Source organism: Neophocaena asiaeorientalis, unplaced genomic scaffold (genome assembly GCF_003031525.2).
Source record: "Neophocaena asiaeorientalis asiaeorientalis breed wild unplaced genomic scaffold, Neophocaena_asiaeorientalis_V1.1 scaffold943, whole genome shotgun sequence".
NCBI classification, from domain to species: Eukaryota; Metazoa; Chordata; class Mammalia; order Artiodactyla; family Phocoenidae; genus Neophocaena; species Neophocaena asiaeorientalis.
In genome coordinates this window covers 1,127,671-1,140,645 of record NW_020173401.1, presented here as the reverse complement: position 1 = coordinate 1,140,645, position 12,975 = coordinate 1,127,671, and the positions used below count along the sequence as shown (strand labels likewise).

Here is a 12,975-nt window from a genome sequence, read left to right as displayed (position 1 = left end):
CCAGTGCAATTGAACGAACATTAGGTAATGTTCTTGTAAGAGATTATACCACTTAACTAACTGAGAAGTCTGAGATAAGTTTTTTCCATCATGAAAGGATGGATGTATTATATCTGAAGACATTAGAGAAAATACTAGAAGTGAGTGTGGTACACACATGTGTATGTATAATCCTCAGAGTCTGCTGTCGTGACTTAAATATTTTGAACTTCAGGTGAAACTATTTTCTCTCCATGCAAAACTTAATATTTTCAAGTCACATTCTATAATTACTTGAACTGCTGACAATCTAGAAAAACAGGAATTCTGGAAATAAATCCCAGCCAATATCTAGCTGATATGCATCCATGCCAGAGGAACACCTTATACGCCAGCTCAGTGTCATTGAAAAAGAAAAATTAAAGGTTAAATAAGAAAGTGTTTTCTCTCCCTCAGCCCTCTAGTTCATTTTTATATCTTCCATCCACGTTTTTCTGCATTTCTCCCCAGCTGCAGTGCCATTTAAAATATGCATTTGTAATGTATTTGCTTCAGAATAGCATAAAACTGTACACATTGAAAAGGTATTCCTAAAACACAAAACCCGCAAGGAACCATCTGAGGAATTTCCATCTCAGCCTCCCTCCTTTATAGAAATGGAAACATTTTCATCTAATAATATATCTAAATCAATACGGTCCCCACGACCATCACATGCCAATTGCGCTGATGGCACAACTCCTGAAATTTTCAAAGAAACGCAAGACACCTAGAACTTGAAGAGATGTTCCCTTTCCAACTTCAACTCCATGAGAACACGGCAACAGACTTCAAACATCAAATGTATCATTTCCCACAGAACAATATTTATTTCTCCTTTGCTGAAACTGCCCAAAGTGATTCAGGTCCTGGAAATGTGACTTGTTAAGGACATTTGTAAAAGGACATTTAATTCTTCCTTTTCTCTTGTCCGAAAAGATATTAACTTCCCCCAACCCCACCTCAACCCCGGCAAGAGCCACTCAAATCGAGGACGGTCAGAAAGGCAGCTGGAATAGGACAGTAGGCCTTGACAACTGTGGATGAAGGATTATTAAGCTCAGCTCTTCAGAAAATACCTTGATTGTCCATGACATACGGTCATTTCTTTTTGTTTAGGACTCACAGAGTGAGGATCAAGAGCAGGAACCAGGCAAAATGTCTAGCGGCCTGGGCATTTTGTTGTAGCAGCAACACCTAAAGGTGTACCCTGCATAAACACTCCTTCTGCTCTTCCTGGAGGCATGAACACATGGGGTCTATTGGAAACTGGCCATTTAAAAAAAAGAAAAGAAAAAGAAAATCTAGTCCTCTTTTGGAAGTGAAGAAGTCTGATATTATGATAATATGACGCTCATTGGCAGAAAATAAAAGGTTTAAGGGACAAATTATGCCCTTTAGTGGTGTATGGAAACTTGCAAGAATCATAAGGATTTCGAGAAGAGCTGACCAATAGAACTTTCTGAAGAAATGGGAATGTTCTATATATGCTCTAACAGGTGCACTTGAAATGTGGCTAGCCTGACTGAGGAACTGAATCTTAATGCTCAAATTTTATTTAAATTTAATTAATTTAAAATGTAAATAGTCATACATAAGTAGTGACTACTACATCGAACTGAGCAAGTTCAGAGTCATCACTCAGAGTTTACTGAGAGCCTTTATACACTGGTTTATTTTCTCAAAAACTGTTATACAAGGAAACAGGTCTCAAACATGTGTATTAATATTTATGACTATGCGATTGCAAAATCACAGTGAATTAAACATAAATGCACTATCTCTACTCGTTGAAACTGTACCAATCTACTTGACCTATGGGTTTTTTCCATGTCTGTTATGGCCTTACAGAGAAAGAGGTGAAATTAGAAGGAAAGAGTCACTTGCTTGCCTATTTTGCAATCAGCGTGTCCCTGCATTAGTATCAGAACGTCATAAGAAAAACCAGAATGGAGAGTGAAAAACAACAGCAACAACCAGGAGTATCTGATGGAGAGGGAAGATGTAAAGGATTAAAGGACAGTAATCTTTCATTCCTACTACTGTTCAGAATAGGAGGTCCATGTGCCAACAATCAGATAAAGTGGAAAGCTAATACATTTTAAGATGTATTTTGCCAGCACAGTAGAATGCAACCACAGGACCCAAGAATTCTGAAGCTCCAAGGGCCTTTAAACATTATCCGTTTCAAACTCTCCTGCAGATAAATAAGTAATTTGAAGCCCAGAGAAGTGAAGTGTTCAGTGTTCCTGAGATAATAGCCAACCTCAGTCCCAGATCTCCTAGTCTGAGCTCTCTCCACTATGACTTTCACGCTCATTCTGCTGAACACAGACTGAGTCTTGAGCAGAGAAAGAGCCTCATCTCCATCCCAACAAGTCCCAACCTCCAGTGAGTAGAAAATAATGTTTTAACCATGCTGCTGTGCTTGATACAAAAGTTCCCTTCACCAGCACGGCATTCCTAAAAACCATGCAGGTTACACAATTTACCAAACACTGTGAAAAAAGAAATTATAATACACAGATGTCTTAAGAGAATGCTTTATATAGGGACAGTTTTTGAGTTTAATGTGTATTTTTGCTATGAAGGTGGTTCGTGCTGTACTTAAAGGAGACACGAGTTCAAGAGAGACAGTTCCAAATTACCAAAGCAAATGACTACTAATCTTACGCTTTTTGGTGACTCAGTGGCACCATGAAAAGTCATTAAGATAGAAGCAAACAATTACTGAAAGGAGCAAAACCAAACAAGCAACCTCCTTTTAGATCTAGAACTTAGATATTAGCCAGCTCAAAAACTCTCATTTTACAGGTGAAAAAACTGAGATGGCAGATTTTAAATGACTTGTTTCAAGTCTCACAGCTAGTGTAAAAGAATTGGGTCTTAGAGGCAGGACTTTTGTCTCCAGGTTTGGATTTTTTTGTTATTCTAAAAACCACACTAAGATTGATGTCTATAAAACAGAAAAACAAAGAAAAGGACAATTCTCCTATGTATGTCATTATTGTTTTAAAATGTCTGTTATTTCTCATTGGAGGTATATTTGACATAACACGTTCCATGTTTTGTATGTAATCACAGGGATTACTGATGGAAGGAAGAAAATTGCGTCTCACGAGTTATGTAAAAGATCAGGCAATAAATACACAGTACGGCCTAAATTTTATCGACTTTCCTGGTCCTCAGACAATCTTCTACAGATAAATGCCACTACTGCTGATAAGAGCAAGAGATAAATAACACTGTACATTTTAAATGCCATGTACTTTGAATTTTATACTGTGCTCTTATAAATGAATCCACAAGAGAAAAAGCAAATGCTAAATAAATACAGTGGTGGGGCTTACATTCTTGTGTTGCTGGTTTTGTTGATGATGACAGATTTCCCCGTTTGATCCACGTTGTGATCCAACCCAAAGTAAGCGGCCACTCGATGGACAAGCATCCTCTGATAGGACGACATCTGAGGAAACTTTTTATAATGATTACTGGAAAGGAATACAAGAAACAGCAGAATCAGCATATTCGTTTCTGGCCTGTAGTACATTTTAGAGGCACACAAACAAAACCATTTCTTTTTCATCCAAACCATTAAGCTTATTTCATTTCTGGCATCACGTGAGGTCCTCATTTCCAGACACATTTTCCACTTACAGATGTATTGATTAAGTTACAATAAGTGTTTTTGTTTTATAGTTGCACATTTCGCAGACCACAGAGAACTTAATGTCCACTGGAAAGTGTTCTGTTTTGGTCCAGGATACCTTGTCAACAGAGCCAGGCACAGGACAAATGACATGACATAATACGGGACTGCAGATGCCTATCTGGAGATATGTCATTACATGGTTGACACTGAAAGCAGTACAATTATTTCCAGGCATAACTGACTACAGCCAGCTGGCGCCCATTAAAAAACTATAATAAAAATGAAAAGGGTCGCTTCTTGTTACTGCTACTCTATGCTAATCAGTGGCCCCCTGTTTATAGCCATTTTGTCAGGAATTTAACAAGCAGGAGCACACACGGTCCAAGCAACAATTCCCATCAGCACATAGCTCCTAACTCCAATAGCATCTCTATTTAATGAGTCAGCAAACACATTAAATAATGTTTTATCTATCCCTAAAAATCCTTCCAGAATGAATAATTAAACCCAAATACCAAACTAAGACATATCAGATTAATTAACCGGCATTGCAATTTGACATACTTGTTGTCACCAATGAAATCAATAATTTCCTGCTCCATTTTCAAGAGTATCATCCTGTCTCTGCAAAATAAATGTTAAAATGAAAAGGCTTTATGTACTTTCCATTCCCAAAGACTTAACAATTTCATTTATATGTATGGAAAAGATTGTTTAAATCTATGTGGCTACAAATCAGTATCTAACTCTTCTCTGGAATATGCTGTCCAAATACCTGTAATTCCATTCTGTTTAAGATTATTTCTCATCTCATTTGTTAAGTATTTTGTAATATTGAAACTCCTGTAGTTTTTAATATTAATTAAGGCATGCAAGGTATTAGGCTCATAAAACACATCAAGTAAATTTTATATTTTAAGTTGATAGGAAACTGGAACAAAGCTAAGCCTAAGTAGTTGGTTCTATAGCTGTAATGATGCATATTTGGTTTATCTGACATTGATTCTCATCCTCTATTTTTTCCCCTTAATCAGTATCTCTTTGTGACCAGAAAAGCAGAACTTGTAAACTGTAATTTATTCATTGGCTAAGTACCCAGGAATTAAGACTATTTATAAACAGTACACATGCAAACTATTTGCAGAAAAAAGAAAATACAAGAGACAGTTTAAGACATCAGAGAAGAAGCCTGCCTTTTACAACTCTCTTCTTAGAAGTGTTTGGATTAATGAGTTTGATGGTAATATTCTACTTGACTCTTCTAGAAATGAGAGGTTTACTTAATAATTTACCTGGAATTATTCTTTAATGTGTTAATCAGAAACTCGTGTAAGTCTATGCCTGTAGAATCCGTATATTCTTGGCTGCAATCTGAAACAAATAGCAGGATGGAGTTGTCAGAAAGGCCGATGGGGAGGTGGGGTGGAAAAGGTTTTCCCAACCTTTCCCGATCCCTTTTGCTCAGGTAAACTTTAGGTGAAGCTATTGGTGTGAAAGATACGTGTTACAAAACTAGCAACCTGGTAATATTACATCAGGATGAAAATTAGATTCGGGGATTGAGAACACCCAGTAAATTCCCAGTGTGGAAAGACCCAACTGTCATAGGAGAGGAAGTGGGCACAGTCTGGGTGGGTGGGTGGAGTCAAATGTCATGTGTTCATTCTGTGCTGTCAGTCAGCAAGGGCACGACCTCACCGTGACAGTGAGGGGCACTCCCAACCCACAGAGAGAGCTCTCAAGAGTTTGAGGTACCATGGAACTCTCTTTCTCTTAAAACAGAGAAGGCAAAAACTGAAAGTTCTGTTATAAGACTGTCTAAATAATAATCAATACAAAGTATAGGAGGGCACTAAATATTTCCAAGTCTTTCAAGTCTTTTGATGCTGGCTAAAGCTTCATTTCTAAAGCCATCTTAGGGAGCTGTACTTCTTTACTCTTGGATACACCTTGGTTTTAGATATTCAGCAGCAGAGATAATCGTTATAGGCAGATATGTGGTTATAGAGCATAATATGAGAAGTAGTTGTCATTTCTCAGCTGATCTGATGCCCTATGCTCCCTCAGTTATTTTTTAAAAAAATAGTCTACTGCCAAGCTATTTATTCATGGTATTCTTCATTTCAACTTAGTTTTGTTTGTCTCTCTCTCTCTCTTTTTTTGGTTTTAGTTTTGTATAATTATACGTAAGGCAACAATTTGAAAAGCCCGGATTGTGGATTTGGGGTTTTAGGAGGAACAACTTTTGGGGAAGAATTTTTATTGAAGTAGAAGTGTGTATATTTTAAATGAGACATTATGGAGCAGTATATGGGTTGCAGAGACCAAATTCATCTGCGCCAGATAAAATGTTAATATGTGTTCCATTGACATTGGTATATACATCTGTGCTTTGGGGATAACAACACTTACCACTTATCGACTGAGAATTGCTAATCCACTATCTGTTTTTTAAGATAAACATGAAAGTTAAGATATAAAACTGGGTACTATTACTGTTCATCAATTCCAGTTAACTGGACTAATAAACCTGAATTAAGAACATATTTATATTCACTCCCTTGTACAAACTTCTCATTGAAAATAGGATATCCAAACGAATATCCAAAGAAATAAGTGATCCTAAAAGTAACCTTTCTAGATACACAAAAATGACACCATGAACAGAAAAAAAAAATCAAGGTCACATCACCTTTTACACACACACATACGTACACATATAAAATTATATGCAGAATTTGGTGGGAGGTGACATGTGTGTAAAATCTATAATGTATTCTGTGACTATTTATGCGTCCAAGTTAAGTTAAGGAAACATTTTCACATTCACCTTTTGATAACATTCTGATCTTGGGTTTTTCACAGGTTTTATCTTTGTTTTTATCCTTTTCTTTTTCTCTTTCAGAGTCATCTTTCCTAGATTTATCATCCTCTTGCAGGCTGGGAAAACTGGAAAGCTGTAAATGAATTGATTCCTGTTGGGGAAAAAATATAATAATTTAGGGCCAGATTTAAGAATCTCTGTCTGGTTTCCATTTTGCATAGAGATTATTAAGAACAGGAAAATGAAAGCCAGGTGCAGATTTTTTTTTTTTCTTAAATGGTAAAAAATTAAACCTGTCAGAAAAATAATTGCCCTTTAAGGTGAATTAAACTTCAGAAGTCAATGGAAGGTCATGAGAAGTATATAGTACTAAAACTTTGCCTCATGAATATTAACCATAAGCAAGTTAAATTTCCGTAGATAACAACACTGATTTTCTCTACAGGTTTATTTTTAAACACCTAGGAAAATTTTTCTTTATCAATAAGCTTGCATCACAGCTCCTGTCATGTCTCAAAAAAAAAAAAAAAGAAAAAAAGAGGCTTCTGCAGTTCTTTTCTATAATTCCTTGTAAGGAAAAATTGGCACAAACACAGACAGACAGATACTCTGAATCATAATTACAGAAAAAACAGACATAAATAAAGGCCATGACAGCCAATTTACAATTAAAAATCTGTTTTAGAACCATATCAATAATGATTTCTATCACTATGAAAACTCAAGATATAGAATTGCAGGAATCCTAGGTATGGGTTATTACCATACATTGTTTACAAAGGCTATTAATAAATCATCGTAATATATGGTTACAATAAGCACTGCCTTTCAGAAAAGGTAGAAAATAGGACTATATTTTCCATCAGTTATACATAAATATTTAATATTATTTTAATTCTAGCATCAGTTAATCCTTTCCAAGATGTAAGGTTCTCTTGAACTGATGCTTGGTTGACCATTTACAGTATTGGGACTGGATCCACTTTTATATTTATTGATTTTTCACTGAAAACAGATCATTTTGTATTAACTCATATATCAGCCATTTGGTTGATAGTATGTTCACTGTTTTGAAGAAGAATGAGCCAAATTATGTTTTTCAGTTTCATGAAAAAACTACACTATGATTAAAACTATGACAAATGAGCCAACATTAAGCCCACTGGCTCTTATGTAAGAGATGATTTGATGGGAAAGCTTTCTTCTACTAGCGACATTAACATTTATGACGTAGGAAAAAAATATTCCCAATGACTAATAGTGTTTCTCACTGATAACTAAACTAATGCTCCTCTACATGTGACTAAACTATGCCTCTACGTCCTCAAATTACGGTCAATCTGGGATTCTCAATGGTTCTTGGTAAATCTAGCTAATCTAACAAGCAGAAAACAAAAATCCTCCAAAGCCAAATTTCTTTTTTGGGAGAGGCTCCATTGTGTATTCCAGGCTGGAATAAAAAGTCACCACCTTTGGAAAGATGCATGATACAGAGGATGAAATAAAACACCTTCTCATGGTAAATATTTATCTTAGCCGGGTTTCCTGATATCTACATGTTTATCCTCGGGATGGACATATACAAATTATGTAAAATGGAGTGTAATTTGATTGTAAGGTCTTTTATCACCGGACTTGGGACAGAAATGTCTCAGTCTGCAAAGATTCAGGCAGACTTCGGGGTTACGGTTTGCTTCCACTTGTTAAGGAAACAGCTGGAACATTTCTGGCTCTGAGTGGGGAAGAATCGATTCGACAGTGGATCAGGGGAGGAAAGTGATGGTACCAGGCCATGGCAGTGGTCTCATTGCTTCTTCAAAACCGATTGAACCATCCAGCCTCGGTAAGTTTGAATCTAAAATCAAAGAGGCTTGGAAATATAAATGTAAGAGCACAGGCTAAAGGACATCATTTACCAAAAATATGTACAAACTCATGCCGTGTGTTGACAAATACCATACTCAGAAACATACCTGTCTTTTCTACACATTCTGGTGTTGAAAGAACACACAAAAGTGCTATAGAGTTGGTAAAAAACAATCTGTTCTTTTTTAATATTTTTATTGATATGCTCAATAATAAAATACAAGTATTAATAAATACATCGGTACAGGATAAGTTTATATCCAACAACAGGAAAAGAATGATTCAAGTTGCAGTAATACACTGATAGGTAAATAGTATAACATTAGAAAAGCAAAACTCCTTTAACTTAAGGACAGGCTGAACCATCAGCTATGGGTCTGAGATCAAGTAATACAGGTAGCAAGAGTTTTTCCCACGCAGGAAAATGAAGGCAGTTTTCCAAATACTGTGAATATACAAACATTGGGGAAGCAATACAATCCGTATACTGTATACTTCGGCCAGTGTTCTCAGGGATTCAGTTCCCACATTTTGTTTAAGTGCCGGTAGTACCTAATGAAGGCATTGCATTCAAGCTCAAAGGTCTGCTTCTTTATTTTCTAAAAAAAGTAGCACGGCCACTCGCTTATTTGTGTGTCTATCAGCCCCCTGCTTCCACCACACCTCTGCCAGTCCAAAGAGAGGCTTGCAAGCTCTAATTTCTACAAAGCTAGTCTTAGTTACTCAGCTTGGAACCAGCAGGAACAAAGCACCGTTTGCCTCTTATTTCTCTGCACCAATTGTATGGAGAACCTAGACTTAGGTCCAGGATGGGCACAATGATACAGATGATCTCTTAAAAAATTTCCTCCTGGTACTTGTCAAATAGGATAAAAAGCAGATGAAATCTATAAAGGCTGTCCTCCTCTGCCTGGCATTAGAAGTGGGGGACCACTGGGGCATTACTTCTCCCAGGGTCTGTCATTCTGCAGTGTTAACATATATTGTGTGCATTACATCACAAGCCATCAATCAATGTTGAATAATATAAGCTGTGATATTCACATTATTCCCCCTTTTCAATCTCCCTTAAAAGAAGAAGCACAAATAAAATGCTGAACAAAAGCCACGTATTTCTCAGAGCCCAAGTAAAATAAAGCCTGTGTATGAAACATAGGGATGGCTACTGAAAGCTAGCCTGCCCATGGCTTACGACATGGGTGGCTTCTTAAGGAAATGAGGCTAGGGAAAAAAAATACTCTTAGGACAAAATCTATAAGGAATTTATTTTTGGTCCTTTTAAAGAAAGTGCTCTCAATGCTCTCTGTACCCATGAGGAGAATTTAGACTATTTTCATTAAAGTAAAAAGAGCGAAGCAAAACAAGGCCCGACAAAAATAATGCTATCTTAATCAATTTTTCCTCCTCTGGGCTCAGATAAATCATTTTACTTGTCTTGACTGCTCTCAGCCTCTGATAAAATAAGGAAAATTTTTTAGCAGCAAGACCATTTTTATAAAAATGAATATGATGCCTGAAAGGCAAACAAAAATAAATATGATGTGAAGTTTCCCATTTTGTCACAGAAGGGTTTTGTTGGCATTTGAATTTTTAGAGCTTAATAGTCTTGCTATAAGGAGCAAAAATAGGTATAAGGATATGCAGCAATGAATTAATAATATTAACTCAAATTCACCATCATCTCAGGTTTATTTCTGGACAATTTTTCCAGTAGTGAGAAATCTCCACCAAAGGCCATAAAAGTATGTCTCCAAAACTCAATGCACCTTATTCACTATTTCTGAAGTTTCATAAAAGCCAAGATTTGTTTTTTTATAGGCAAGTGCATTTTGGGGAGGTAAGAATCTCCAATAAGGAAGGAGATGGGATACTTGGGACTATATTTGGTTCAGTTTTATCAAGAAAGAGCCTTTGGGGAATATCAGCACGACTGTGCTTACATTTTAAGTTTTAATCTAAATTCTTTTGTATTCCTTTCCATTTGCAGTTTTCAGAGGGTCTGGAAAAAAACAAATGTAATACTTTGTGACAAACTGTTCAACTAATATTGAATGTCTCAGAAACAGAGGATGAAGCCAGAAGACTTTTTCCTTCTTGAACTGTTTTTTGCTCCCCCAAAACACTATTTAATGCCAAATTAATACTCATGCACACAAAGGTAGATCCCGTTCATGCAATGATCCATAATGATGGGGGGTATACCTGGTCCTGAAGACTTTCCCCTCCTGGTCTGGCTGAGGATTCTTCACAGACAGCAAGGCTGCGAGTCAGTTTACCTTTCCCTGCTCCTGACTGGGGAGGGAAAAGAAACGAGAAGGAAAGGAAAATAAAGAAAAAAACCCCAGGAAATACCCTCAGGCTGTCGAATCATCTCCACCTTCTCTGGACATTCCCAAATCAGAGTTTTAAAAGCAAGCTTCAGATCCACTGCTCAGTGCTGTCTACAGTGGCTCCAAGCATCAGCCCCCTGTGTTGATGGGGATGCAGTGTCTACACTGGCTTAAAGCATCGGACCCCAGTGTTGATGGAGATGCAGGTGGAGGAGAATGTGGAAGGATGAATTTAAGGAACATGCCTAGCAAACTGTGCCCATCACACTGGAAACATACAAAGAATGAATTGCTGTCTTTTCATGAAAGTACAAGGAGAAAAAGATACCACAAATTAATTTCTACTAAAACTGGGTTTGGAAGTGACTTGACTGAGAAGATGTTTTAAAAGTTGAAGATTGTGTCCTAAACACTAGAACCTGTTTACTTCAAGGCAGAAACTAATTAGACAGACTAAAACATTTCCCCCAAACTTGATTTAAAATGAAAAGAAAACAAGCAGCTATTTGTTTGTAAAGCACTGTCAAGTCTGCCAGGATCAAATATATACACTGCAGCTATGTGAACCCTAAATGCTCTAATTAAAAAGCCTGCAGAGGGACTTCCCTGGCGGTCCAGTGGTCAGACTTCACCTTCCAATGTAGGGGGTGCAGGTTCGTTCCCTGGTCAGGGAGCTAAGGTCCCACATACCTTGTGGCCAAAAAACCAAAACATAAAACAGAATTCAATAGACTTTAAAAATGGTCCACATCCAAAAAAAGCACATAGAGCAGAGAGGCATCAACACGACCCCATTAAATGCAGGCAGCACCGGTGCAGCCAAGATCCACATACAGCCATGTGAATCGTTGGCAAATTCTCTAACCCTGATGTTAATCCACATGCAACCATGATATCAGGTCAGTGTAGAATTCCAGAACCCTACCTTGGATTTTCTTCTCTCTTGGTTCTGAGCCGCCAGTTGCCTCTGTATGTTAGAAACAAAATCAAACAAACAAACAAACAGTCCACCAACAACCAGGAGAGGGGAGGGGAGAGAAGGAGAGAAAAAGATGTCACCAGAGTTGAAAAATCAATAACAACAGCAACAAGGTATTATAACCACCAGGGAGGACTCCCCCAGCTCTTGCTTCCCCAAACTTTTGACCATTTAGCTTTTCTCATTCCCTCCTTACAGCAGCTCCTGGGGAGGGGAAAAGCCGGCCTTGAAGGCTTTTTTGGCCATTATGCTGTTATCAGCCTCTGCTCCCTTTTTATATAAGAAGAGTTAACACTTTTGTAGTTTGGTTTAAAGAAAATCGATACAGGTTATTTGCAAGTACAGTTTGTTTTCCTTCTACCAAATCTCCTTCTCTCATAAATCATGAGTATTTAATCATATCACTTTTTCAGTACCGTCAATCACTCCCAAACTTCCCCCTACCCCTTCTAGAGCATTCTTTCTCCCTAGGCTTTTCTGCTAATAAGAATCGAAGCTTAGCCTGCCCAGGAAGGTCAACAGAGCTCATGTCTTTGATTTTTCTTAGTCTGTCATGAGCTGTATTCCATGGACTACAAACCCATTTTTATAACTCAGCTAGTGTAAAGCTGCCTCAGGAGAAGTCCTCCACAGGCTACTTGAGTTGATCTGGAAATTAATATGCAGAAGCTGTGGGCAAATTCAGTCATTAAATATGTTCTTTGGATTTTTTTTTTTTTTTTCATTTCAAAGGGCATTTTGACCAGAATGCACTGTTTGGTCAGAAAAAAAAAAAAAAAAAAGACTAATAATTGGGAAAGGAGAAGATTCATTTTATGGATTTCCTATTTATTTTACTAGTCAAACTCTTTACAAGCAAAAAACCCCCAAACCTTCAGAGTATCTTCAAAATGAAAGAAAGGGATGCACATAGTGGTATGAGAAATGGGACTTCTCCAGGCTCACCTGTAATTCCAGTTTTTCCTCCTCGTCCAGACTTTCGGATTTAACCACGCCATTCTCTGGAGTGGCCGTCTCCTGCTCAGGCCCGCCTTCCTCCACTATGGTCTGACTCAGGTCTCCTGGCTCAGACATTCTCCCAGATGCAAATTAAAATAACAAGATTTGACACCCTACAAGGTTAAGACATCAGAAAGTAATGTCAGCACAGGGTGAAGTCTTGACCATTATCCTTGAGATATTTGATTTTTCCCTTTGTACTCAAATTCGAATAAGCAACTCCAGCCTCCCTGACAATTTTATACAAAAGGAGAATAAAACAAGATCAAATCAAGTACCCAAGACAAACACAAGAGGCAGATTCAGT

At 37.4% G+C, this 12,975-nt stretch overlaps 1 protein-coding gene across 3 annotated transcripts in view; it reads right to left on the bottom strand.

The window, feature by feature from the left end:
• The window catches only part of ARPP21 (cAMP regulated phosphoprotein 21), a 110,701-nt gene extending 97,958 nt beyond the window's left edge, over nucleotides 1-12,743 (bottom strand). For all 3 annotated transcript variants that reach the window (XM_024747150.1, XM_024747149.1, XM_024747151.1), the window contains exons 1-7: nucleotides 12,615-12,743; nucleotides 11,616-11,657; nucleotides 10,563-10,652; nucleotides 6,501-6,645; nucleotides 4,963-5,041; nucleotides 4,235-4,294; nucleotides 3,369-3,509 (exon numbers count right to left, since the gene is read on the bottom strand). In XM_024747150.1, coding sequence (XP_024602918.1) covers nucleotides 3,369-3,509; nucleotides 4,235-4,294; nucleotides 4,963-5,041; nucleotides 6,501-6,645; nucleotides 10,563-10,652; nucleotides 11,616-11,657; nucleotides 12,615-12,743 — 686 coding nt within the window. The remainder of the gene's footprint in view (nucleotides 1-3,368; nucleotides 3,510-4,234; nucleotides 4,295-4,962; nucleotides 5,042-6,500; nucleotides 6,646-10,562; nucleotides 10,653-11,615; nucleotides 11,658-12,614) is intronic.
• Nucleotides 12,744-12,975: the final 232 nt, after the last annotated feature.